This window comes from Rhincodon typus, chromosome 22, assembly GCF_021869965.1.
Source record: "Rhincodon typus isolate 14 chromosome 22, sRhiTyp1.1, whole genome shotgun sequence".
NCBI classification, from domain to species: Eukaryota; Metazoa; Chordata; class Chondrichthyes; order Orectolobiformes; family Rhincodontidae; genus Rhincodon; species Rhincodon typus.
This window is the reverse complement of record NC_063353.1, coordinates 14,018,351-14,044,486: the sequence shown is the minus strand read 5'-3', so window position 1 is coordinate 14,044,486 and position 26,136 is coordinate 14,018,351. Positions and strand designations below refer to the sequence as shown.

The 26,136-nt window shown below is 38.6% G+C and overlaps 1 protein-coding gene across 2 annotated transcripts in view; it reads left to right on the top strand.

Annotated features, from left to right (window-relative positions):
• LOC109938948 (copine-8) overlaps nt 1–26,109 on the top strand; it is a 307,311-nt gene extending 281,202 nt beyond the window's left edge. Inside the window, exons 17-20 of one of the 2 annotated variants that reach the window (XM_048610427.1) lie at nt 2,690–2,792; nt 12,001–12,058; nt 14,533–14,606; nt 20,888–26,109. In XM_048610427.1, the coding sequence (XP_048466384.1) occupies nt 2,690–2,792; nt 12,001–12,058; nt 14,533–14,606; nt 20,888–21,076 (424 nt within the window). In that variant the 3' untranslated portion in view covers nt 21,077–26,109. Of the gene's footprint in view, nt 1–2,689; nt 2,793–12,000; nt 12,059–14,532; nt 14,607–20,887 lie in introns of those variants that run through there. The other variant, XM_048610428.1, reaches the window with a different exon arrangement.
• Nucleotides 26,110–26,136: the final 27 nt, after the last annotated feature.

Genomic DNA, 26,136 nt, shown 5'->3' with positions numbered 1-26,136 from the left:
CCAAGCTTAGTGCCAAAGTCTCCAAATGGTGTCACTTGTCTAAATGCCAGTCCTACTCAGCAACAGAAAAAAAAATCTCGTACAAAACTCATTTTGCTTCCAAATTTATATTTAACAGTGTAATCTATGTACAAGGCTGAAAAAGTGGCAGTTATATTTCAGATTTTTTTCTGCTATTCATACCTCATGGTTGTTACCCATGAGCTCTTCACCTTTTTTTTTGGCTGAAATTTAATTGTTGTATACTGTGAAAGTTGCAATTCCACAGGAAAGTGATGAAAACAACAACTGTTATATCATTCCTGTAAATAAAGAATTTTGTTGTTGACAGTCAGATATTCACTAATTAAGCAGGGTATAGCAATGCAGTGGTTCTGCTATCAGACTAATCATTCAGGAGCCTGGAGTAATCATCCAGGGAACATAAATTTAAATCCCACAAAGGTGGGATGAGTTGGTGTTCAGCTTTTAAACAAAAAGGATCTGTTATAAAAATCCAGCTGCTGCACTCACTTGTTCTAGCCCTGATATGACTTGTACGTGGTTGCCTCTGAAGGGACAAAGACAAAATTGCTGGAAAAACTCAGTACCTCTAGCAGCATCTGTGGAGACAAAGCAGAATTAGTGTTTTGGGTCCGTTGTCATTATACTCCAGAACTGATTGCAGCTTTGAAAGGGTTGCTATATATGCTGAAGATGGGGAGGTGGGGGTAGTGGAGAGGAGTAAATGGAGTTGGAGCTCAGAGAGAGAGAGAACAACAAATGGGCAGACAAAGGAATGGGTAATTGTCAGCCTAGGAGAATCAATAGCTGCTATTGGGGCCCAATAATGAGTTACAATGGGTTGTGTGCGGTAGTAGCCCATGTGATGACAAGGCCTGGTGTGTGGGGGTTGGGGTAAAGACATGTTCAGGCCCTAAAATTATTGAACTCAATATTGAGTCCAGAAGGCTGCAGGATCCCCAAGCAGAAAGTGAGGTGTTGTTCTTCCAGCTTTCACTGAGCTTTGTTGGAACACTGCAGCAAGCCTGAGGCAGAGATGTTGCCAGGGAACAGGGTAGTGTGTTGAAGTGACAGGCAGCAGGAAGCTTAGGGTCTTTTTTGCGGGCACAGTGTAGGTGTTCTGCAAAGTGGTTGCCCAGTGTGCATTTCATCTCCCTAATGTAGAGGAGACCATATTGTGAGCAGTGAATACAGTCGACTACATTGAGTGAAGTGTAGGTTCCCTGGGAAGGTGTATCTGGGGCCTTGGATAGTGAGGAGGGAGGAACGTTGGCAAAGTGGCACAGTGGCTAATATTGCTGCCTCATAGCATGAAGGACCTGGGTTCGATTCCACCCTGTGTGGAGTTTGCACGTTCTCCTTGTTTGTGTGGGTTTCCTCCGGCTGCTCCAATTTCCTCCCATAGTCCAGAGATGCACAGTTTAGGTGGATGGGCCATGCTGAATTACCCACAGTGTCCAGGGATGTGCAGGCAAGGTGGATCAGCCATGGGAAATATTGCATTACAGGGATGGGGTGGATCTGGGCAGGATGCTTTTCAGAGGGTCGGTGTGGACTTGATGGGCCAAATGGCCTGCTCCCATGCTGTTAGGAATTCTGTGGAAATGGGCAAGCTGATCTTTACCCACTCCTTTGTCTGTCCAACCGTTGTTCTCCCTCTCTCTGTATATCATCTCCACCTATCATTTATCCTACCCCACTTCTTCCACTGCATCTTCAGCGTTATAACCATCCTTTTCTCAGCCACAATCAGTCCTGAGGAAGGGTCACTGCCGTTAACTCTGCTTTCTCTCCACAGATGCTGCCAGACCTGCTGAAATTTTCCAGCAATTTCTATTTCTGAATTCTACCATCTGCAGTTCTTATTTTCATTTTGTTTCGCCCTCCAAAGGGGCCTGGCAAGCCATTCAGTTGTCCCAAAATACTGCAGACAATAAGAAGAATGGAAACAGATGAACCATTTGGCTTTGACTTTAACCAACGTCCACATAACAAAGGCATACCCAATCTAGTCAGTCCAACTAATGAACATCGGAGAACTGGTGCCAAAGTTGGGACAACTGTTTCAAAAACAAGTCAACCAACATTGCAGACTTCTCCTGATGCCTTTCTTGTATTACCAGAGATGGCGTGCAGACAGAAGTGATCCTGAGAATTTTCAGTGTTCCCTCAGATCTATATTTGAACTTTCAGACAATATATCAATCATTGTTAAAATATGATCTTCTGTTTTCAGAGCGCAATGAAAAATATGTCTTTCCGTAGAGAAATTTAGAGGAAGTAGCTCACTACTGCAATTGGCTAACTTATACCATACGCAGTACTTTCTATTGATTTTACTTAGTCCATGCCACATTCTTAGTTTAGTCAAAATGGAAACGATAATGTACTTTAAATAATTCTGTATTTGTGTGTATTTTTGATGCAATCTGCTATACACTGGATCTGGACTGAAGTTGAATTTTCTGGAAAACATTTAATTCCATGCTTGCTGTAGGTGGCTTAGAGTAACAAATAAAGCATCAAAAATCATGAAATTACTATTTGTGCTGTTAGTGTAAACATGTTCTTATGCTATTTTTTCCAGTTGTTTTAAATGGGCCAGAATTTTCATTAGAATAGAAAGTAGTCCCTGGGCTTTTGTATCTTTTCAGAGTTGAATGTATTCTTCTTGTTATTTTTGCAGGTATGCTGCCTCTGTAAACGATGGTTCGCAATATTTTGTTCTTCTTATTTTAACTGATGGAGTTATCTCAGATATGGCACAGACAAAAGAATCCATTGTCAATGTAAGTTTCTGGCACTTGTAAGTTGTTTGTTAGTTATTTCGGAGTAATGTGGCATCAGTGTGTGTGAAGCCATGAAGTATGGAAGGACAAGGAAAGGACCTGATTTAACAGGGGGTATGATAGTAAGCCTGAGGTAGAATAGAGGTGCCATTTGGCTGAGCTGGTTAGATAGCTAGCATGTGATTCGGAATAATGCCAACAGTGCTGGTTTGATTACCATTGCTGCTGAGGTGGGGGAGGTGGTGGAGGTGGTGGGTGTTTCTTTCTTTCCCAGCCCCTGAAGGGAGAAAGCAATGACAGATTACCACTGGGTAAGAAAAATGGTCAGGATAAATCATCAGACAGTGAACCAAGCACCTGCCTTTGAGCAGAACACACGTGAATGAACAAATTAAGAGATCTCTATTAATGATTTGGAGTCATGTGTTCAAATCCCCAAAAGTTTAATTTATGTAAATTTGGAATCAATGATAAGGTTGAACAGGGTGATGACCATGAAATGACTAGGTTGCTGTAAAAACCTGTCTGTTTCACAGATATACCTTTCAGGAGAAGAAATCTGCCTTCTTTACCCAGTTTGACCTATCAGTGACTCCATGTCTTTAGAAACCTGTTCACTATTAATTGTCCTCTGAAATGCCCTATTAAGTCACTCAGTTGCATTAAGAAGGTGGTTTGTTATGACTTTCCCAAAGAAAGTTGGGCGGGGTGGAGTGAGCACTATTTAGGCCTGTATCCCATAAGCATTTTTTTTAAGAGATCGAAAAACAGTTTCTTAAATGTTGAAGGTGCCTAGCATTTTCCAAAGATATCTAAGATATTATGCATATAAGTACACATTTAAAACTGAGAATCTTTCGTCAAATCCTAGGACATGGATCATATCAAGGAGTCGTTTAGCCTTGGTTCTGGCTAATTTACATCTGGGATTTTTGAAAAGGGCTGTGTCCCTGTATGGAGATTCCAGAGACAGTTAAAGGAAATCTGCGTCATGGCAATTTCTTAGTAATTTTGCTTGGAGGTTTTTGCACTGATTATATGTTTCTCTATGAATCTCGTTTGTAATTTGAAGGAAGACCATGATCCAACTTTTTTGGAATTTTTGAAGAAAATGTAAAGCTACATTATCAGTATTGTTTATGTCAATCTGTTATCTATTTTCTTCAGCTGTGATAGGCTTCCAAGTCATTGTGCCATCAAGAAAGTCCTTATATGCATTCTTGTACGAGTTAGAAATGATTGACTCTGAATTAATTGTGGAAAAGCTTTGGCCCAGTTTTTGCAATCGTTGAATGCACATGTCACTAAGACAGCTGCCCACAAAGATCTATTGATCTCTGAGGCATAGGTTTCACATTTTCCAATGTTAATGTGAATCTGGCACTAAATCAAGGCAATTTCCAAATATTTAATGATCGTGATGCCTTCAAGCAGGGTAATCACCCAATTACATTAATTTATCCTCCCAGTCAGCAAGCCAGAAAGTAAATTGAACTGGTTCTTCTTCTAATAGAATTGATAGAATTTTAAATAAATAGTTGGGACATTACAGGTTGGAGTGAGGGTGATGTGTTTGGTGGTGGCATCATACTGGAAGTGGCCGAAATAGTGGAGGATGATCCTTTGAATGTGGAGATTGGTGGAGTAGCAAGTGAGGACAATAGGAACCCTTATGCCACTCTGGGAGAGAGGGGAAAGGATGAGAGCAGAAATGCAGGAAATGGGTCAGATGCATTTGAGAGCCCTGTCAACTGTAGCCATAATGGTGATGGAGGGGTGGGATTTTTTAGAATCCTCAGTTGAGTAAAAAGGAAAATGTCTCAGAAGCATGGATGTGGAAATTTGCATCTTCAGAATAAATGCAATAGGAATGGAGAAGTTGGAAGAATGGGATGGAGTTCTTACAGAAGGTAGCCTATAAGTAATGTAGTTGAGGCCACTATGGGAATCAGTGGGTTGATAATAAACATTATTAACAACCAGCTTATCCCCAGAAACAGAGTCAGTGCAATTGAGGAAGGGAAAGGAACTGCCAGAAATGGGCTACATGAGAAAAGGGTAGAAACTAGAGGCAAAGTCGTTAGAAGTTTTCTAGTTGAGGGTAGAAGAGGGAAAGATTGCCAGGACAATCATTAATGTACCTGGAAAAGAGTGGGTGGGGGGTACGTTCAAGAGGAAGCTGAGAGCACAGAACAAGGAATGGTCCATATACCCTGCAAAAAGATAGCTGTAACTTGGACTCATGAGGGTGCTGGTAGCAACTCCTTTCAGTTGGAGGAAGTGGAACAGGTGAAAGGAGAAATTGTTCGAAGAATAAGCAAGTTCAGCCAGGAAGAGGAGGGTGCTGGTGCTGGATAGCGATTGCCCAGGCCTATTTTCATTGAAGAAGTGGGCAGCCATCAGACTACGCTGGTGAGGGCTTGAAGGTTTAGTGAAGAGGAGCGATTAGAGTCAGGAAACTGGAAATTGTTGAAATGTCTGAGTGCATTAGAACAGTCATGGATTAAAAATGGGAAGAGACTGGACAAGGGGAGAAAATATTGAGTCAAAATGGGACAAAATAAGTTGGATGGAGCAGAAACAGTTTAGAGATCATGGGTCTGTCATGATGCTTATAGATTTTGGCAAAGAGGAGAAATGGGCTGTTTGTAATTGGAGCATTAGCTGTTGGTTGATTGAATTAGATTTTTTTAATCTGAGTAAGTATAAAGTGCATAGTTGCTGTTTCGCAACTCTGCTGAAATTTGTTATTGGATGCTGGTTTTAAAGCCTGGAAGGTTTAGCAGTGGGGAGTGCTTGGCAGACTTGACATTTGCTGGATGTGTTTTTTTTTCTTGTTGCTTTGCTGTAGGCAGCTGCCAATTCCAGATCATTTCCTAATATTAGCAGATGTTATGTGCTTCTGGCAAGACAAGGAAACTTTAATAATTCATAAGACCGGCTTTACAGTTTCAATGTTAGTTTCCACAGTGTTGAACTCAAATTCTTTGCTATGTCAGAAGCATCTTTCTACAACCTTAATTTTAGCATTTTTTATATTGCGTAACATTTTCTTAATAACTTAAGGTAATTTGTTAATTAATTTGCAGCCAGTAATGTTGATTTTCAATGGATGGAACTGAGGTACTGGGTAGTGCAATAGGCTAGGCACTAACCTGTCACTTTTCATTGTGGTGAAGTGATTTTAAATTCTTGTGGCAGATATTAAGTAGTCAGTAATGGCCTGAAAATAAGGTCAGTAGTCTTCTTGCTTTGTTTTCCCCAGATGCTGAGGCACTATTGAAATAAAGGCCTCCTGCTGGGTATCCAGATCATTTGCCTCTTTCAACTAGTTGAGAAGTGAGGTTCCTAGGTCAGTTCCAAACATGCGGAATGTTAATGTTAAATGCTTGTAATTGGAAGAAGTCCTTTTCATAGCATAATATCCTTAGTGGGCAGGGATATAGGGAACAGGCAGGAGATTGGTACTAAGTAATGGTGTTGGCACAGGCAGGAAGGATTCAGCTGTAATAATTCTGTGATTCTTAATCTTCATATGCGCAAAAAAACACATTTCAGATTTCATTACTATTACAGTCATGTAAATATGAACACTGCTCTAAGTTCATTGGGTCAATTACATTAGAAAATTAAAAAATTTATACATTTTAAAAAATCTAGACATGCCATAGATATATTCATACAGTGTACATGCATTTTTAAATTTGTGTTCTGTTAAGTTTCTAGTGTTATTTTTAAAAGGACCTTTGGGTACATGACCTGGAGAGATTTCTTCAATTTAATGTTCAGTTTTCATCCCCTTGGAAGTAGCTGCAAGACTAAACCTGGAATTCTCAGGGCAGCCAGATGGGTGCACCCTGGCTAAGCATTCCCGATCACAGGAGAAATTCTGGGATTGAAGATGGTTGGATGTTTTAAACAGCTTCCTGCTGCTGTCAAACTGGGTCGAACCCACTCCCAGGGTTCCAAAACTCAGGGTCCTAAATCCTGGGGTAGGCACTTAGTACTGTCCATGTAAATACACAATGAGCACTTAATTAATAGAATCCCTACCATGTAGAAAGAGGCTATTCAACCTAATGAGACCGGACTGCACCTCCGAAGTGCGTCCCATCCAGACCTGTCACCCTACCCTATACCCATAACCCAACATCTAGCATGGCCAATCCACTTAACCCACACGCCTTTGGACTGTGGGAGGAAACTGAAGCTCATGGAGGAAACACAGGCAGACACAGGGAGAATGTGCAAACTCCACACAGATAATCTCCCAAGGCTAGAATCAAACCTGAGTCCTTGGCACTGTGAGGAGGCATTGCTAACTGCTGTGCCACTGTGTCCCCCCTTAGCAATCACCAGTGGAGGAGATGTGGGGCCCTCATGCATTCTTCAACCTGCTGATAAGTCCCTCATCAACAACATTATATTCTGCCCATCACTTCAGACTTTCTTGCAAGCTATTTGGGCCTGCTGTGTAAGTTCAAGATCTCTATAGAAATTTAAACCAACTCACGTTTTAAATTTATTGCCATTTCAGTGGCAGTTATTTATCTGTGATTGCACTGGGTTTAAAGAACAACTTGCATTTTTTGAACATGTTTTAACATGGAGAATAATGGGTGCCTTTCTGGACCTCTCCCCTGCTCTTTGCTAACTTTCATTAGCTGCTCAGGTATGACTGCTTCAATCAGTAGTTAAAATCATGGCTGGTTTCTAATTGTATAATTTAAATATTAATGAAATCCCTGAAAAGGTGTGCCAGCAAATAAATGGACGTTGCATCAATACTGAAAGCAGTAGTCCGAGATGATCAAGCGCTTGATCAAAGGGAGATATTTTAAGACAGGTCAAAGCAATTAATATATATGCTAGTGTCACTTGATTGTCATATTAATTGAAAATCCCATTAAAAACATGACAGGCCACAGTCATCAGTTGTAACATATGTACAGGCACAATAATAATTGAAAAGTCAATTGGAAATGTTGACAGTTCTTAAATTTAACTCCGATATATCGGCTTTGATCATCTAGATTGGTGTTTAGTTGGATCTTTGTCCATGCACTAGTTTTTGTTAATATTGAAAGTTCCATTTTTGCATCAAAGACATTCTTGACTGGACTTTTATTCTATAAGACCATAAGACATAGAAGCGGATGTAGGCCATTCAGTTCACTGAGTCTGTTCCTCCATTCAATAAGATCATGGCTGATCTGATAATCCTTAACTCCTTATTCCCACCTTTTCCCATAATGCTTGATCCCTTCACTGATTAAGAATTTATCTTAGCTTTGAATAGACTTAATGACTCAGTCTTAGTAGCCCTTTGTAATAAAGACTTCCACAGATTCACTCTCCTCTGAGAGAAGAAATTCCTCATCATTTCTGTTTTAAGTGTGCAGCCCTTTATTCTGAGATTATGCCCTGTGGGCCAAGACTCTGCCACAAGGGGAAACAACCTTTCTGCATCTACCATGTCAAGTCCCTTAATAATCCTGTACTTTTCAATATGTCACCTCTCATTTTTCTAAATTCCAATGGGTACAGGCCCGTCCCACTGAATCTCTCATAAGACAGCCTTTCCATACCCAGTATTGGCTTAGTCAACCTTCTTCCCAATGCTAGTATAACTTTCCTTAGATAAGGACCTTCAAAAGTCCCCAGTGTGTTATTTTAGAGATCTTCCTAATCAACCTGTTCAGAGATGTTATTACAGACCTCTAGAGTTGCTGGGACTTGAAGCTGGGCCTCCTGGTCCAGAGGTAGGGACATTACCATGGTGTCATAGGAGCCCATGTTATTTTATACTGTATCCATTAAAGCTATATGATAACTTCTCTGAGTGAGTTACCAGTTACCAACTAAAAGCTGCCCAGTGCAACTGCATTGATAGCGCTGAGATTTTATTGCTGACTTGTCATTCTCCTGGACCCACATGGGTTTGTTTTTGGGAAACAGTGATGTCGTGGTACTGATGCTGGACTAATAATCTAGAGACCCAGGCTAATATTCTGGAAATATGGGTTTGGATCCCACTACAGCAGATAGTGAAATTTTAATTAACTTAATAAATCTGGAACCAACAGCTTGTCTGATAGTGATCACGAGATTATTATCAATTGACATAAAAACACAACTGATACTCTAATGCCATTTTGGGAAGGAAAATTTGTCATCTACAACCAGTCTGGCCTACATGTGACTCCAGTCCCACAAAACAGCCTAGAAAGCCACTCCATAGTATCTAACCATTGCAAAATGTCATAAAAGGAATCAAAGTGGATAGGCCATTGGGCATCTACCAAGGCAACTGAATTGACATTGGTATAGACAGCCCTGCCAAACGTGCATAATCATCTTCACTGATATCAGGCTGTTTTGCTGTTCCTCAGACAATTCAAAGAAAAGCCTGACATGGTCATACTTATGGAATTGTACCTAACTGACAATGTCCCAGACACTCACCATCACCTTGCCTGTGTAAGTTATGTCCTGCTGCAGACAGACACACCAGAGGTGGCAGCACAGTGTATACAGTCAGAATGAGGCCTGGGTTCAAACCCAACTTATTCCAGAGATGTATATTAACATCTCTGACCAGATTGATTACAGAAAATTTCTGCAATCAGGAGGAAGTTGTTCTGAGAGTCGTCAACATTGACTCATAGCATTAGCTGAAACATGGGCAAGAAACCTCCTGTTGATGACCACGTGCTGGTCCCACCCAGCCTGCTGATGAGTCGCTTCTCCTCAATGTTGAGCAACAATTGGAAGAATCACTGAGGGTAACAAAGGTGCAGAATGTACTCTGGATGGGGGTTTCAAAGTCCAACACCCCTACTGACTGAGCTAGCTGATTCCTAGATGATGTATCTACTAGCCTGAGGCTGCACCACGTGCTGAGTGAATGCGCGAGCAAAAAGTGCACTTGCCCTAGTACTTTCCAATCTACCTGTTGTAGATGCCTCTGTCCATGGTAGTACTAGTAGGAGTGGACCTTGCAAAACCAGAGTCATTGGGAATCAGGGAAAACACCCAGCTGGTTAGAGTCATTCTGGCATAGAGAAGATAATTTTGGTTGTTGATCAGTCCTCTCAGCTCCACAAACATCTCTGCAGAATTCCTTAGGGTAGATATTTTCTAAGCAACTGAAACAGAGATATTATTACACACTTTTGGAAGAGGTGGGACTTGAACGTAGGCCCCCTGGTTCAGAGGACATGACCACTGTGCTACAAGAGCCTGTAGTTCCTCAGCCTGTAGTTCCTCTGAGGCACAACTACCTTCAGTTGCTTCATCAATGAGATAAGGTCAGAAGTGGTGATGCTTGCTGGTAATTGCTGAATCATTACTGAACTGTTGCATTTCATGTGGTGTAGGTACATCCACAGTGCAATTAGAAAAGCAGTTCCAGGATTTGGCCCAGTGACAGTACAGGAATGTTGGGATAGTTCCTGGGGCTGAATGGTGTGTTACATGGAGGGTAACTTGCAGGCAGTGATGCTTCCATGTATCTACTTTTCTTCAAGCTAGAGATTGCTAGTTTATTAGGTAGTATTGAAAGAATCTTGGTGAGTTGCTGCAGTGTGTCTTGCAGATAGTAGACACTGTTGCCATTGTGTGTTGATGGTGAAGAGATTATCACCCTATCCACCACCTTCAACATTCAATCAGATGGACTATTTTGTCCTGGATGGTGTTGAGCTTCTTGAGTGTTATTAGTGCTGCAGTCACCCAGACAAATGGGGAGTAATGCAGCACACTACTATGTCTAGTAGATGGTGAACAGACTTTGGGGAATCAGGAGGTGAATTACTTCCTGCAAAACTCCTAGCCTATGATCTGTTGTTGTCACCACAGTGATTATGTTAGTTCAGTTCAGTTAGGCTAGTTGAATTCAGCTTCTGGTTAGTGATAATCTCCATGATATTGATAATTAAGACTCAGTGGCGGTAATGCCATAGAATGTCAAGAAGTCAAGGGGGGATGTTTTTCTGGCACATGCATGGAGTAAATATTACTTGCTAATTATCAGTCCAAGCCTAGATGTTATCCAGATCTTGTCGTTATCTAGACACATACGCTTTTGTATCTGAGGAAATGTGAATAGAGCTATTTATTGTGCAGTCATCAGTGACCATTCTCAAGTCTGTCCCTATGATGGAGGAAAGGTCATTGATGAAGTAGTGAAAAATGCTTGTGCCTAGGGCACATCCCTGAGGAACTCCTGTACTGATGTCCTGGGACTGAGGTAACTAATCTTGAACAATCATAACCAGCTTCCAATGTAGTAGGTATGTTTCCAATCAGTGGAGGTATTTCCCAGATTTTGATTGACATAGTTTTACAGCTGCAGAGTGATAGATCCACAATGTAAATATGGAATAGTTTTTGAATGCACTAAACTAAATTGTTCATTGGATAAAGGGCTACAGTGTATTTTGCACTATTGAAGACATTATCCAACCTGTGATCAACAAATAACTGTTCAAGACTCTCTCATTCTTTTTATTCAGTACATTTCTAGTTAGTCATCTGCTGGCTGTTTGTAAAGTTTGCCAACTGCTGTTACAAAGCATTAAATTTTTCTGGAAGTGCTGAATCTGTACATTGGGCTGTCCTGAGAACGAGAGTTTATGGTTTTGACAGATTTATGAGTTTCTCCAAGGCTATTTTTGTCTATATTAAGAGTTATATCAAATGCAGTTTTCAATGACTTCCAAACGTCATGAAATTTAGGAAAAGGAAAAATGTGTAGTCAGTCATTTGAGATTGAGATGAAGAGAAACTTTTTAATTTAGAGGATTATAGGTCTTTGGAATTCCCTTAGAATACTAAGGAATATGTGAGATTTTGAATGGGAGTGGTAAGTAGGAAAGCAGCCATGGGTGCCTTGAAAGACCAAAATACCCATTTTGTTTTACTGTTCTTAGCCTCATACAGTTTGATACTCTCATTTTTTCTGTGTGTCGGTGTCACGTATAAAGTTATTTAATATTTCTTTCATGTGGCAGAATATCTGTGAACCACTGTAGGATATTTTTACGTCAAAGGTGCAAAATGCAAAATGACATTGTTGCATACTTTCTAGTCTAAGCATGTACATAAGCACTGCCATCATTTTTAAAGCATTGTACATTCAAATCATACTAAAATTTCAAATAACTCTTCCTTTGTTGCAATTTATCTTTCTTTGTTCTTTTTAAAGGCTGCTTGTTTTCCAATGTCGATAATTATTGTTGGGGTTGGACCTGCAGAATTTGATGGTAAGAAATCGAAATTGTTGAACTTCAAATAAGGCAGAATAATGCTTAATAGTGTAATTCCATTTTGTGTACAGGAACACAAACACAAAGGTTCTGAATGCATGACAGAATAATTTTCAATTGAGATGTGTGGGAAGCTGCAAGGGATTAACACATCCCAAGCTTTAGGCTGTATGATATCTTAGATGCTGATGATGAATGTACAAAGACAACTTCATGGTTTGTTGAAAGATAAGACAAAAAATGAGCAAACAATGCGGCTAGAATAAATTCCTCTTTCAAATAAACATCAAATGCATTGTGGGCTTAAGAAACTGCATGGATGAATATACCCAATCTCAAATAATCAGACCTGTACACCAATCATGGTTACTTAGAATTAGTCTTTTATTTTCTGTTTCTATCTGTTATTCATGGTGCAAGTTCAAAGCATTGAACTACTTTTTGATAACTTGCTGCTTTTGTGACAATTTTGTTTGTTAGTATCATGCTTTCATTAAAATGAGTGGACATGAGTTTGGATTGTTTGGTTCATAGCACTATCGTGGTGAATAAAATTTAACAGGATGTGTGTGTATATATCCATCTGCCTCTATTTTAAGCATTGAGATTCCTAAATACACACACACACACACACACACACACATATATATATATAACGTAGGAATCTTAAAATAGAGGCAGGTGGATTTTGCTTTCATCTTTGTGAAAGTAATTTTGTTTTCAGAGGTCACATAGTAACTTGGACAAGTGACCGAATATTGACATTTCAAAGAAAGCATTTAACTTAGCAAGTGCTTAGCCAAATATCTGGTGTTAATTGATGTAGTGTTTACACAGTGATAAAGTGATAAGTGTATGACATGCAGAGAAACAAATGATTATGGGATGGATTAGTTTCAGTTCAGTTCAGAAGTATAAGGTTTCAGCTTCATGATAGCAGAACAGTTTCATCCGAGCAGGAGAATAAGGTTTGAGTACAGAAGAGAAATTTCATTCTAGCAGCAATGCAATTTGTTAGATTTTTATAATCTCTAGGATGTGAAAGGTGTAGAAGTATCTCAGCTGTCAGAACTGAAAAGCAATCCATTCCATGCAAGCTGGAATGATGTCTTAAAATTATTTCAACAGTCTGAGAAGGCCTTATAACAACAGCCATTTCATTCAGCAGTGGAGAGTTTTTCATTTCTGATTAGTTAGCAGCATTCTGCAATGGGATTTCTACTGATAGTAGGAACTGCAGATGCTGGAGAATCTGAGATAACAATGTGTTGGAGCTGGATGAACACAGCAGGCCAAGCTGAAGAAGGGTCTAGGCCCAAAACGTCAGCCTTCCTGCTCCTCTGATGCAGCTTGGCCTGCTGTGTTCATCCAGCTCTACACCTTGCTATCTGGGATTTCTACTTCTGGGACTCCTGAATCCCAGAGGAGGTTTAACCCTGGCTAGTTAAGTGCTGACAGCCACATGATTTGATTGAGATTTCCTCATGGAAGCAATGCATGCAGATAATTGATGTGTGACACACCCCTTAGCTTTTCATTTAATAAAGCATGAGGCATATAATATCTCTGAATTATTGTGTGACCATGCTGAGGTTGTATAGAGATGTGAATCTGACCTTACATTAATGAGCAGCAACATTTCATGAACTAATCACACTACATACATAGTGACTAAGGGAGAGAGCTCCTTGAATCACACTGGCTTAGTCCTAGTTCCCAGTGAGTGCTGATGTCTGCAAACATCACTGATGACATTTGCTGCTCATTAGTACAATAGGATTTAGTCATTATCCTTCAAGAATTGACTTCATTTATCTTGTTTCATTTCGTTTATCTTAAATCTTCAGACGAAATAATACGCATTTAATCCTATCACTAAAAACATGTGTACAGGGCACTTCTAGAGGAAACTGTGAGCATGGCTTATTCAAGTCTGTTCACATTTCCTGGCCTTAAAGGTAAGCAAAAGCCCCTACTCACTGGAATATTGTATCATTTTTCCCAGGACTGTCTTTTCTGACCTAGTTCCTGTTGTATTCAGTACTACTGGGTGTCTAATCCTTAGTTCTTTGAACATTTCACTAGACAGTAAAGAGAGTTCCCTCAGGATACCATTGCTTCCTATACTTGTTTCTCCCCAAGCTATAACAGTTCTCATACCAGCCTTTGATGTTGTACTCCAGAGTAAAAGAAACTCATTCCTTTCTGTACTGCAATAATACCCCCCCTCTTACTCTCCCCACTGCTCTGAATGAGAGTTAACTTCTTAAAAGCCTGTCCTTATTTACAAAAAATTCAGCTGTGAAATTATCCTTTTTTAGTGGTATCAGTGTCATTGAGGAGAAAGGAACATTGTATTTAAACCTATTCTGGTATATTTGTTGCACTGTTTTTGCTCTTCATTAGAATATTGTCCTAACATTTCTATCCATATATCATCACTGATTTTCTTTTCTCTTCTCTGCTTGGAGCAATGGAGGAATTAGATGGGGATGAAATTAGAATATCATCACGAGGAAGATATGCTGAGAGAGACATAGTTCAGGTAAGACCTTGAAGAGAATGCTATGAAAAAGCACAGGATTCAAAGATTAAATGAACTTTTATTCTAAATACCAGACTCACACACGCTATTCACTTGGAAGTCATTACAATAATTCTCCTTTATCTCAGTAAGCACACGCTAATACAATTTTAAAAAAATTGTATAAATATAATAGAGACAATTAAACTTGATATTTTATTAAATCAATTTCTCTCCCTTTCTGCATGTTCTTTTGAGTTTGTTTTTTCCTGATTAGCACATACTGAAGTTTTGGAGACTGAGCTGTTCATCGGCCTTTAGGATATTGGTGGATCAGATAACTTTTTATGATAATCAACAATGGTTACACAGTCACCATTTTATTGTAGATTTTCATTGAATTCATATTTCTCCATCTGCCAATGTGGGATTCAAACACATGCTCAGGATTAATAGTCCAGTGTCATTACCACCGCAGTGCTGTCTTTCCTCATGAGTCTTAAGAATATCACTTGAACTAGATGTCAGTGAGTCTTAAACTGCTTTTCCAGTTCATTTCATGTTGCAGATGTCGGGTTGTGATTAGAGGAAGCCAAAGGAAATGTCCCAAAACATCAGGGATTTAGGTTGAAAACCTGCATGGACCAGAGGTTAGCAGGTTAGGAAGACTGGCTACGGTAAATGTAAGGTTATGGGGATAGTATGGGGGCTGGGGTGGGATGCGCAACGGAGGGTCAGTGCAGTATCAATGTGCCCAAATGGCCTGTCTCTGTGCTGTAGGGATTCTATGATACTAAATCATTCCTCCTGAATAGCTACAGGATGGAAAAGATCTTCCAAGAGTTCTTGTCTAAATTCCTGAAGGTTTCAGGTGTGATTTTTTTTGTTTAATAGAAAAATTATTCAAATTAATGCCAGTTGATCCCAGCAGATACAATTCTGACATTATTACTACATGCACTGGGCAAGAGCAACACCAGGAGAGCTGCTTACAGGGTAAGGGAGATTGTGAGGCCAGGCCAATTTGACTGAAACTAAGATGAACATCTGGATTTTTGCTCCGGGGTCAATTGTGCAGAGATGGGCGAATTCCCGGGTCCATGTGCCTGGATGTCAAGTTTTCAGTCCAGACAAGGCAGACTTTAGGGTATCAGGGAAGATGACCTCAGAGGAACTGAGGAGATTGTTGGGTGCAAGGCCTGTCTCGGGGATCAGGCACTGAATCTGAAGTATAGAAATGAAAGAAAAAATCCCTTCAGCCTTTACCTCTCACCTTCATACTCTCAGTGCCGCATCTATTCTGACCCATGTCTCTTTGTGCCAAGGTATGCCCTCCCAAGCAACATTGTGGTCCCTCATGCCTGCATGCCAAGTTATGCCTCTGAATCCACCCTTACGCCAACTTAGGGCAAACTCCGGCCAATCCATGGTTGTCCACCACATTTTGTCTTAAGCCTATTGTGCCAGCTCACCTAATATCCACAATGGTTGGATTTCGGGACATACAGAGATAAGATAAAATAAAGTTCTAAATGCAGGCCTTGCTGTGTTGGTAAAAATAAAATACTCGTTCATAAAACCTATTTTCTACAATTACATTATATCAACTAAATAAGGCCTTATAACAACAACCATTTCATTCATGTGTACAATTTATTTAATAAAAGCATCAACAAGTTTATAACCCCTTGTAGCTTATTGAAGTCTGAAATTAAGGCACACTACTTTGATAATGAATGTTTATGAAATCAAACATTTAGTAATCCAGTAATGGAAACCCTTGGGCATACACCAACAAATTGAAAGAAATACTAAAGAATAGAGAGCCGTTTAGCTCAGATGGCTGGACATCAGGTTTGCAACGTCGAGTGAAGCCAAAGGTGTAGGTTCATTCCCACACCAGCTAAAATCACCTTCTCAACGTCACCCCTCACCTGAGGCAGATGACCCTCAGATTAAACTCACCATCACCAACTCTAATGACAGAGCAGCACTATGGTCCTCTAGAGCTGTGGTGACTTTACTAGTAAAGAGTCTTTTTTAAATATGGGAGACTTGCTTTTGAAGATTGAAAGTATAGGATTTTTAAAGTTTGACAGCTCCCTTTTGAAAGCTGCTTTGAGCAATTTTGTCAGTTGATTTTGACAGGTCAGCTGATAGGTCCAATCGAATTCACAGTAATGAGTTTGTGAACTTCTTATGCACATTTATATCTAGTTTTACGAATCCCAAAGGGCACCTTAACTTCATCCAAGGTGTCCTGGAAAAAGATCTGTAGGGTTACCTTACCATGCTGAAAGGGTGCCCTGGTTATCTAACATTCAGGACTGCTCTTACCAGGTCTACCCTGCACACATCAGGCTTCACTATTCATGGCTACCAAAATCCCATTTTAAATCTTGACCTGACTCCATTCCTGCTTTCGCGGGAATGGTGAAGTTTGACATCACAGAGAGACTCTCTGCTGTAATAAAAATCCAGACCACAGTCTAATGAAACATCCACAAGACACTGAATCCTTCCTGTTTGTTTCTTTCTCTTGTAATTTATTATTCAGCAGTAGCATTAGAATGATAAAATTATTGAATCCAGTCTAGAAATTCCCCTTGTAATGAGTTGTGTTTTCATTTGGCAGCTAATTTATCTCTGTCATAAATTATTAATGGGACAGTATTTCAACTCTTCCAATAAGAGACATCATTTCTCAGGGAATTAAATGGGTATTTTGCCATCAATATTCCAGTAATTCACTCTTAAATGCAGGAAAAACCTATTAATTGGAATAACATAAGTTTCAGAGCAATCACCATCAATATTAGGAGGCTAACCTTTGCCCTTCAAGAGGCCTTGTAATAAATAAAAGAAATATTATTGCATTAAGAAACCTGGACCAATTAAGCAGCTATGTCAGAAATGACATGAAGTTTAATGTAGATTAATGTAAGGTTTCCACAGCAGTTCGGCAAACATCAAAATGGTACACAATAAAAAAAAAATTCATCAGCAAGAATGGCAAAGGGAAATGATTTAGTTAAAGTTATTAAGCTTTTCGTTGAAAAACTAATATAATATCAAACTATTGTCGTCAAATCTATTCCTATGATATATTTTGAGGATGTTTTATCAAATTGCAGAAGGCATTCTAACCATGTATAAATCACGGATGAGACCATTTGTAGAAAGATCTAAACTTTCGTCATGCCATTTCATGCAATTTTCAACAGAACATGAATATATTAATCGAAAAACATGGAAAAATAATTCTGGAATTTAGAACTCAACACAGGTGGAATAATTTGAATTTTGCATGCTTTTTGAGCTGATTTTTATGGATTAGTCCCATTAAATTGTAAATTGCCAAATTTCCCTTCCTGTTCCTGAGTTGGCACTGTCAATAGTTCCTCCTCGTTGGTATATTCTCCTTTCCATAATAACCACTGTTTATCACACTCTTCAGAAACCCACTGATAACCCTTGTTGATAGTGTCAACAGTTATGGGGGTATATAGGCAATTGTAGTAAAGACCACAATTGGAATCAGCACAATATTATTGATGGCATAGCAGGCTCAAGGGGCAAATGATTTTCTGCAGTTCCTATTTCATATGTCTTATGATGGCTATGCCTTGCAATCTGCCACCTCTTCTCTAAACCCTTCATGTTGTATAAGGTGATGTTTCTGAAAGAGTTGGTGATCCAGCTACATTTAGATCCACCTAATCTAATATGTTTACAGTTATAGTTACAAAGACTGTGTAGTAAATGCAGCTTATACCTATGGTTATCTTGCAACAAGTTACATCTTGTTGTGTATGACAAATTGTCTCTGCTAATTAAGAGTCCTGAGTGCCTTTGTTTAAATTTAATCATAGGATGTGGGTGTGTCTTGTATGAGGCAGCTTTTATTGCCCGTCCCTAATTGCTCTTGAGAAGGTGGTGGTGAGCTGCTTTCTTGAACTTCCTCTACCGCTTATCATGAGTCTGAGTGTAAAAGGGGATATTCCATCAGGGATCTGGGGTGGACAGTGCTGCATATGGCAGTCCCTTGCTGTCATTGATTAATTTCACTGGGTACCAGGTCACATGAAGTTTTTGTGGTTTGTGGGAAAACAATTTTCCACGTTAATGTTGAATGTTTTTGTTTGCAGCAGCTGTTTAAATTTTTGAAGAGCTGCTCTTAAATTTTTGGTTGCCTTTTATCTCCATGGTCCTAAGCGATGGGTATCCTGTGCAGAGAGGGCTAGGCAGGCCAGAGGGCCTTGTGGACCTGCTCCTGGGTTTGGCCAAAGTGGCCATTAATAGGTCCAGGCAAAGGGCCGTGGACGGTTGTAGTACATGATTGTCTGTCCCTCTTCATGGTTATGCCTGCACTCAGGTGTCCGTGGGGAGGGAACATGTCGTATCTACCAACATGATCGAGGATTTTGGATGGACATCGCAGGGGCTGGGGTCATCATCACCCCAGGATGCTTATAATATGAATCAATGCTGCTCTAAGTCTACTGCGCAGACTATATAGAAACTGTATGAGGATTTTTGCTGAAATTTTAACTATGCTAACTATGGTGAAAATTAAGATTGTAAGACTGGTGTAAAAGTCAAAGGAAAGGCATTGAGAAACATCGCAGCAGTTATTTTAAGCCGTAATTTGTGTGGTTGGTAATAGTGTGATTATTACCATATGAGGATTTGTAAAACTCAGCCATGACAGATGATGTATATCTCTTCTGAAGAAGGGTCACTGGACCCGAAACGTTAACTCCCTTCCTCTCCACAGAAGCTGTCGGAGCTGTTGAATTTTTTTCCAGCAATTTCTGATTTTATATCTCTTCAAATTAGATTTAAAGAATAACTCTCAAATTGCATATTTCTAGTCAGTGGTTGGTCACTGGGGACTTCAAGTGGAGGTAGACTTCAAATTGTAGCTGCATGTCTAGGACAATGTTTCTCATGGAAGCTTGGCATCAGCTATGAACTTCCATGCCAAATGGATGAGCAAGAGAATTGCCTGAAATTAGCCCATTTGCTTTTGTGGCAAGCAACTGGTGTGCTGGGAATGTCAGTTGTATCCCAGTTGGGAGCGCACTGGTTGCAAAGAGGATTAAGGTCAACCTGCGAGGATGGTGTAATCAGGACCTGCAACCAGTTTAAAAGGATAGTAATAGATTATCGTGGCTGTGTGGGTTGGGGAATGATAAGCAACAGCAGCTATAGCCCATAGTTTAATGTGGATTTCTTACATATCTTTTTGCTGACAGCTTCAGGGTGCTATTTTGTCTGAGAAAACTACTTGTGACTTGCATGTTGGGGAGGCAGTGACCTAGAGGCAATGTCATTGGAATAGTAATCCAGAGGCCCAGGTGAATGCTTTAGGGACATGAATTTGAATGCCACCATGGCAGAAGGAGAAATTTGAACTCAATGGAAAAAGAAAGTTGTCCTAATGGCAACCAGGTCATTGTCAATTGGCATAAGAACCCATCTGGTTCACTAAAGTCCTTTAGAGAGGGAAATCCATCATCCTTACCTGCTGTGGTCTACATGTGACTCCACACCTGCAGCAGTGTGGTAGAACCTTAACTGCCCTCTGAAATGGCTCTACCAAGATGCTCAAATCAAGACGCAATTAAGGATGGGCAATAAATGCTGCCCCAGCCAATGACACCCACATCTCATGAATGAATAACAAAGACACTAAATTCTGTAGACAGTTACAGTCCAATATCTGAGTGGGGCCTGAGATGAGCATTGGCCCATTTATTTACATGTGCCATTTGGATAGGGTCATTACTAATGACGTGGAATGAGCATGTGCATATTTTATGTTCCATCAAATCCTCAGTGCCCAGTTTTACCTGGTTGAATTTGTAGTCTCACTGATTCCAATGCATGTTTTAAATATCTTACAACTGAAGAAAGCTTTGTGCTGTATCATGGTGATAATGCATTTATGCAAATATAAATTTTATTTACATTGACTATCCATTTGCACACCAATTAACAGTAAATTGTACGGAATGATGAATACTACAGTAAAGACTTAACTGCTAATTTTTTGTGATCGAAGTATTCACACACTGTTGAAATGGTAAGAAATTTTGTTTCTTTGCTGCACTTGGTATAACCACCTGGTGAGGAAAGAAACAAATCCTTTCATTTTCAGGCTGGAATTGCTCTGAATTTTTCACTTTTTCAGAAATCAGTCATAAGCAAAACATGAATTAACTTTTAACATTTTCCCTGTGCAATTCCTTAGTAATTTTTGAAGCCCAATTGTTCAAAATTAAAAATGTGTTTTTCAGTTTGTGCCTTTCCGGGACTATGTTGACAGAACTGGAAACCACGTGCTGAGCATGGCTCGACTTGCAAAGGATGTCTTAGCTGAGATTCCAGAACAGTTTCTCTCGTATATGAAGTCAAGAGGAATTAAGCCTTCTCCTGCTCCACCCCCATACACTCCTCCAGGTTATCCTTTGCAGACACAGCTTTAACAGAGGCTGATTCCAACATTCCCAGTTGTCACTGATGACCTGAACTATTTTGAGTGGCGGATTCTGCTGCTTTTTTTAAAATCAGGTTGCTCTACAAAGACTTATGGATGTTGTCAGCTCTCCACTCAGAAAGCATCCAAGAGTTTCTGCCGGATTCCAGATTGCATGGTGTCAAGAATATTATCATCAGGCAAAGACTAGAGAGAGGGTGCATAAAGAAAACAGTGATTTTTCTAAGGCAGAGAGAAGATCCTTGCACTTGTATCTCAGTCATCTCCTTTGAAACAATGGGAATTGTGGACTTTGCTGAAGAAGCAGATGCTTTTCCAAAATTGTTATGACATGATAAAAGTTTGTTTGAAAATTAATAGAAATTGAAGTCCCAGCTTGTTGTAAATAACTGAGAATGTTCAGTTCTTATTCTTTAAATGTTTACATGTTGACTTTTTACAATTGAATCATTTTTATAAACATATACTTCCTGTAAACACAGTTTTAAATATTGTTATAATTGTGATTTGCTAGGTGTTACACCTCTATTTACTAATGATTAACTCAGATGGAGGGTCCTGTTCTAGTGCACTGGTGATTCTCAAATGATAGGCCACATGATCTGGTTAGTAGTTGGTTGACAATAGGCTTGACTGCTTCCTAGTGACCACTACCTGACACTTGCAATTACACCTCAAAAATGATAGTCTCCCAACCAACTCTCAATTGGTCAACCTTTTTGTTATTTCACCGCTCTGACAGCACAAATGCTTCACTCTGAAAATAAAGGCATGGGAGAAGGAAGTAGGACAGAGGAGAGATTGGAAAATAGCAAAAATATTGACAATGCAGGTATTACAGTCTAATCCATAACTTTTTTGGGAGCAATAAACTGTTTGATGGAGGAAGACCTGGATAAGTTTGAGAATCACTACAATATACCACGCCAATAGTGTGCAAGCCTGAACCCATCAGGTAAATGTGCCAGAAAAGTAACTGCACAGGTATACGTTCTTGTGCTCATTTATTAAGTTCTCCATTATTTTGTAATATGCTTGTTCAGATCTTACAGCACGTGCCCTAGCTGCATGGACACTTTTTTGGAAGAGAAATGCACTTTTGTGAGTAGTGTGCTAGATTAAATTCAGTAACAATATGGCCTTAAATTCTCAGTAAATACTTACAATGACTTTTTTGCATTTTGCCTTTGGATATTGAAAAATGTTACATGTTTTTGAAACTTTTTTTCTGCCAACACCATAGCTGCTTTTTAATTTTTCCACAGGAGTGGAAAATTGTTGCTTAGTTTATTTACTATTTTGCATTTATATGGAAATTTTGAACATTATAGTTTCAATAACAAAGAACTTACGCAGGATGGATTTGCAGGGCGATGTCAGAATATGTAACAAAACTTGTTCTGTAACTGTAAATCACTTAACTAGAAAAATTGTTTTTTTAATGGATAACCTACATTTCTTAACATATAATTACATCAGAATACAGCCAAACTTGAAACTTAACACATTTAGTACTGAAAAATTCAAATTACTTTGAAAAGTAATGATAGGAATAAAAGATAAAAATTGTGTTCTTGAAATAATTAAATGATTGTTGGATTTTGTATTCTACAGATAGTCACTAAATTACATTTGTGCCACTTGTAATGGGCCAAAACCCTTTTGTAATGTTAAAAGAAATTTTAATTTGTTTAAAAAAAATAGATTTAGCTGTGATACAAATGTTTTATGCTCATTGTCACTGGGGAAGGTGGGACCAAGTACGCTTCACCACTTTGAGCATTCATGAAAATTCAATTACTTTGTGACACCTTTCATGTTGCTGCAGATAACTGACAGCGTTAAAAGCGCAGCAGTGTCATCATATCACTAGTCAGTACATTTTGCTAATGAAAGAAAAGTTATAGCAAGAAAATAGTCTCAAATTCGATGCAACATGAACCTAAATAAATCTTACATTCTCCCTACTTACCTTTGCCACACTCCCCCCAAAAAATACTAAATGCAATAAATAAGGGCGAAACAAGACTTCACGTATTGCTGACATGTGTACGATGTCCTGTCACCTTACTACAGAGGTACCCTTCAATCCAATATAATATACATTTAAAATAATGTACAACATTTCTTTTATTGATATCAAACCAGCTCTGATACTGATGTGAAACTGTGTCCACTAATTTTGTTGAATTGTATTACTAGGATCTCTGTTCCTACAAACATCTTCTAAAACCATATTTTTTGTTCTTAATTTGTTTTGGCATCAGCTATGATTTCAGTAATAGTTTTGAAATTAATGATTATGTTTATCTTTTTGTTTCTAAAAATTACTATTTGAAAAGTTTTAAGAAGTTAGTGTTATTGACAGTGGCTAATGTATGTTAAAAAGGCATGTACCAATTCAAATCTTGTAATTAAGTACAATTTGGGTAGTCTTGTTTTTAGTCATTTTCAGAATCTATTGTGCTCTGAATGTTTAAGACCAAATATATTGCAATATACTTTATCGTACAAACTGTTTTCATGAGATCTTATATTGTCTATCTACAAAAGTATTACATATTATTTTAACACTGAGTAAAAAAAAACTAAATTAGGTACAATTGATATTTACTTTTTTACATTATTTTGTGTAGACAGTCATTGGCACCAGTGAATTTGTACATTGATTATCTTAATGAATGCTAAAACAACAGTCATCATTGCCTTTCTTTTATACCTCACACTCTAGGTATCTTATATGACAGAGTATAATTAAATAATATACCATTGTATCATCTCAAAGATGTGAGGAATAACTGACACAGTCTACATTCTGTATCTGAGATATAGTACAGATAACTGGATGATCGTTGAACACTGAATATATATTTCAATGGTTGCCAAATTTTTGTGTTGTTGCTAACATACTTAAGAGCATTTTAAAGGCTTATCAAATCATAATCTATACAAGTTCCCATAACAGAACAGCTGTCACATTGAAGCCCCGAAATCTGTGCTTTGGAATAACTCAAAAACAGCAATTACGATTCCAGAAATCTAGGCTGGCTTTTGGTTGTTACCAAACAGAAAATTCCGGTAACATCCAACAGTTTAGACAGCATCTGTGGAGTGTAAACTGGTTGACTTTCAGGTTGATGACCTATCACTTGAACTAGTTTATGGAAAGATCATCAACATGAAATAATTTTTATTTTCCCACCCCACAGGTGCTGCCTATTTCCAGCATTTTCTGATTTTATTTCAGATTTCCAGCTACTGCAATATTTACCTTTTGATTTGGGCATTGCCAGTTTTCATTTAAATAAGGAAAACATATTTTATCTCGACCCACTGAGAAACGTCCTTTCTCGTTGTATCAAACTTTATGTTGTTTCTTTCGGAACTGAATTTACATTCATGCCTAGAATGCAACAAAAGAAACTGATCGTGGAAATTATCCACAGTAGCTCAGATCCTACATGTGCTATGGAATGTTACTAAGGGAAATATCTCAGCTAAGATGAAGCAAAATAAAAAAATTCTATAAGTGCCAGCATAAAATTAGTGTATTTCATTTTTTTCAAGCTTTGTGTTCTCCCATTTTTATTAATATATGTGTGATAATAAAACTTGCAGTTGTGAGATAAGTAAATGTTTCCCCTTTCCCACCAAGGACATGCTGAGTACTCTCCAGTTAGATATAGTACAAATTGCTTCTTGCCAACTGTAACAAATAGCTTCCTTGTACTGCTGCAATAATGTACCAGATTGCCCTTTCCTGATTCTGTTATAAATTCTGCTTGTCAAACTACCACTAATGTAGTGACTATTGCCAGCATCTAAGATAGTTTAACTCTCAGCCACAATGCCAGACAAGATGCTAAGATAATAAATCAAAGATAACTTGATAGTCCCAATTTATTTAATTGACTTCTCTATTGATGATGTTGCAAATAGTTGATGGTAATGTGCCAAAAGAATAAACCTATTTTCATTCACTTTGAAATAAACATTTTTCATTCGTAATTCTTTCTATTAACAGCCAGGCTTACCCTAGTATGGGGAAAAAATATTATGCTATGACTTAGGTGGTCTTTTTCCGACTTTTTCAAAAGGAAAGGAAAAAGAAGGAAGCAAGTCACTCAAATGGTAGTTACACTCAAACAAGATATCCACCGATATGTCAGTTACCTCCTGTCACAGTTGTGGGAGGAGAAAATTCTATCGTGGGCTCAATTGTGGAAGTTGTCTTGTGTTTCTAACCATCAGTACTCCTTAGTTCGGAAAATTCAAGCTAAATTATTCTGGAGGCAGCACAAAACCTATTTTAGCCAAATGGAAAAGTGCATCTCGCTGCACCAATCTGTGAATTTCTCGTGAAACTCAAAATCTTTATTAGTGGTGTCATTAATTAATATTTTAGTCAAGGTGGGTAAATAAATATGAGTGAACAACTTGTTTTCCCTAACGGGTTGTTGAAAAATTGCTACTTTGGCCAGCAAGAGTCCAGATCAGATGTGGTTACAATTTTATTTTGTAACAAATTGTTTTTTCCTCACTCCTCAGCTATGGAATGAAGTTTAATAATCTCTAGATGCAGTGATATAACCATTTTATCAGTAACATCACCTATATATTTTTATTTTCAAATTTGGTAAAATATCAACCATGGTACCAAACAGTGCGTCTTAAAATCATTAACATTGTATGAGTATCATAAACCCCTTATATGGTCAACAGAAAATTATGTTTTCAAGTATAGTATTGCTTTCTCACAGTAGCTAAAGTGATACTGAATGTTTTTTAAGGAGTTCTAAATTTATTGCTTCAATCTAATCCCTACACAATTGATTTATTTATATGTTACGTTTCATGTCAGAGTGAAAATTATATTCTTTGTGAGACTAACTTTAAGATTTCTGAGAATCCAAATATGATTATGATAAATTACACAGGGAACAGGCAACAAATTTCTAAAACTGCATATTTATAGGTTTAGTAGGAACTGCCAATGCTGGAGTCTGAGATAACAAGGTGTGGAGCTGGAGGAACACAGCAGGCCAGGCA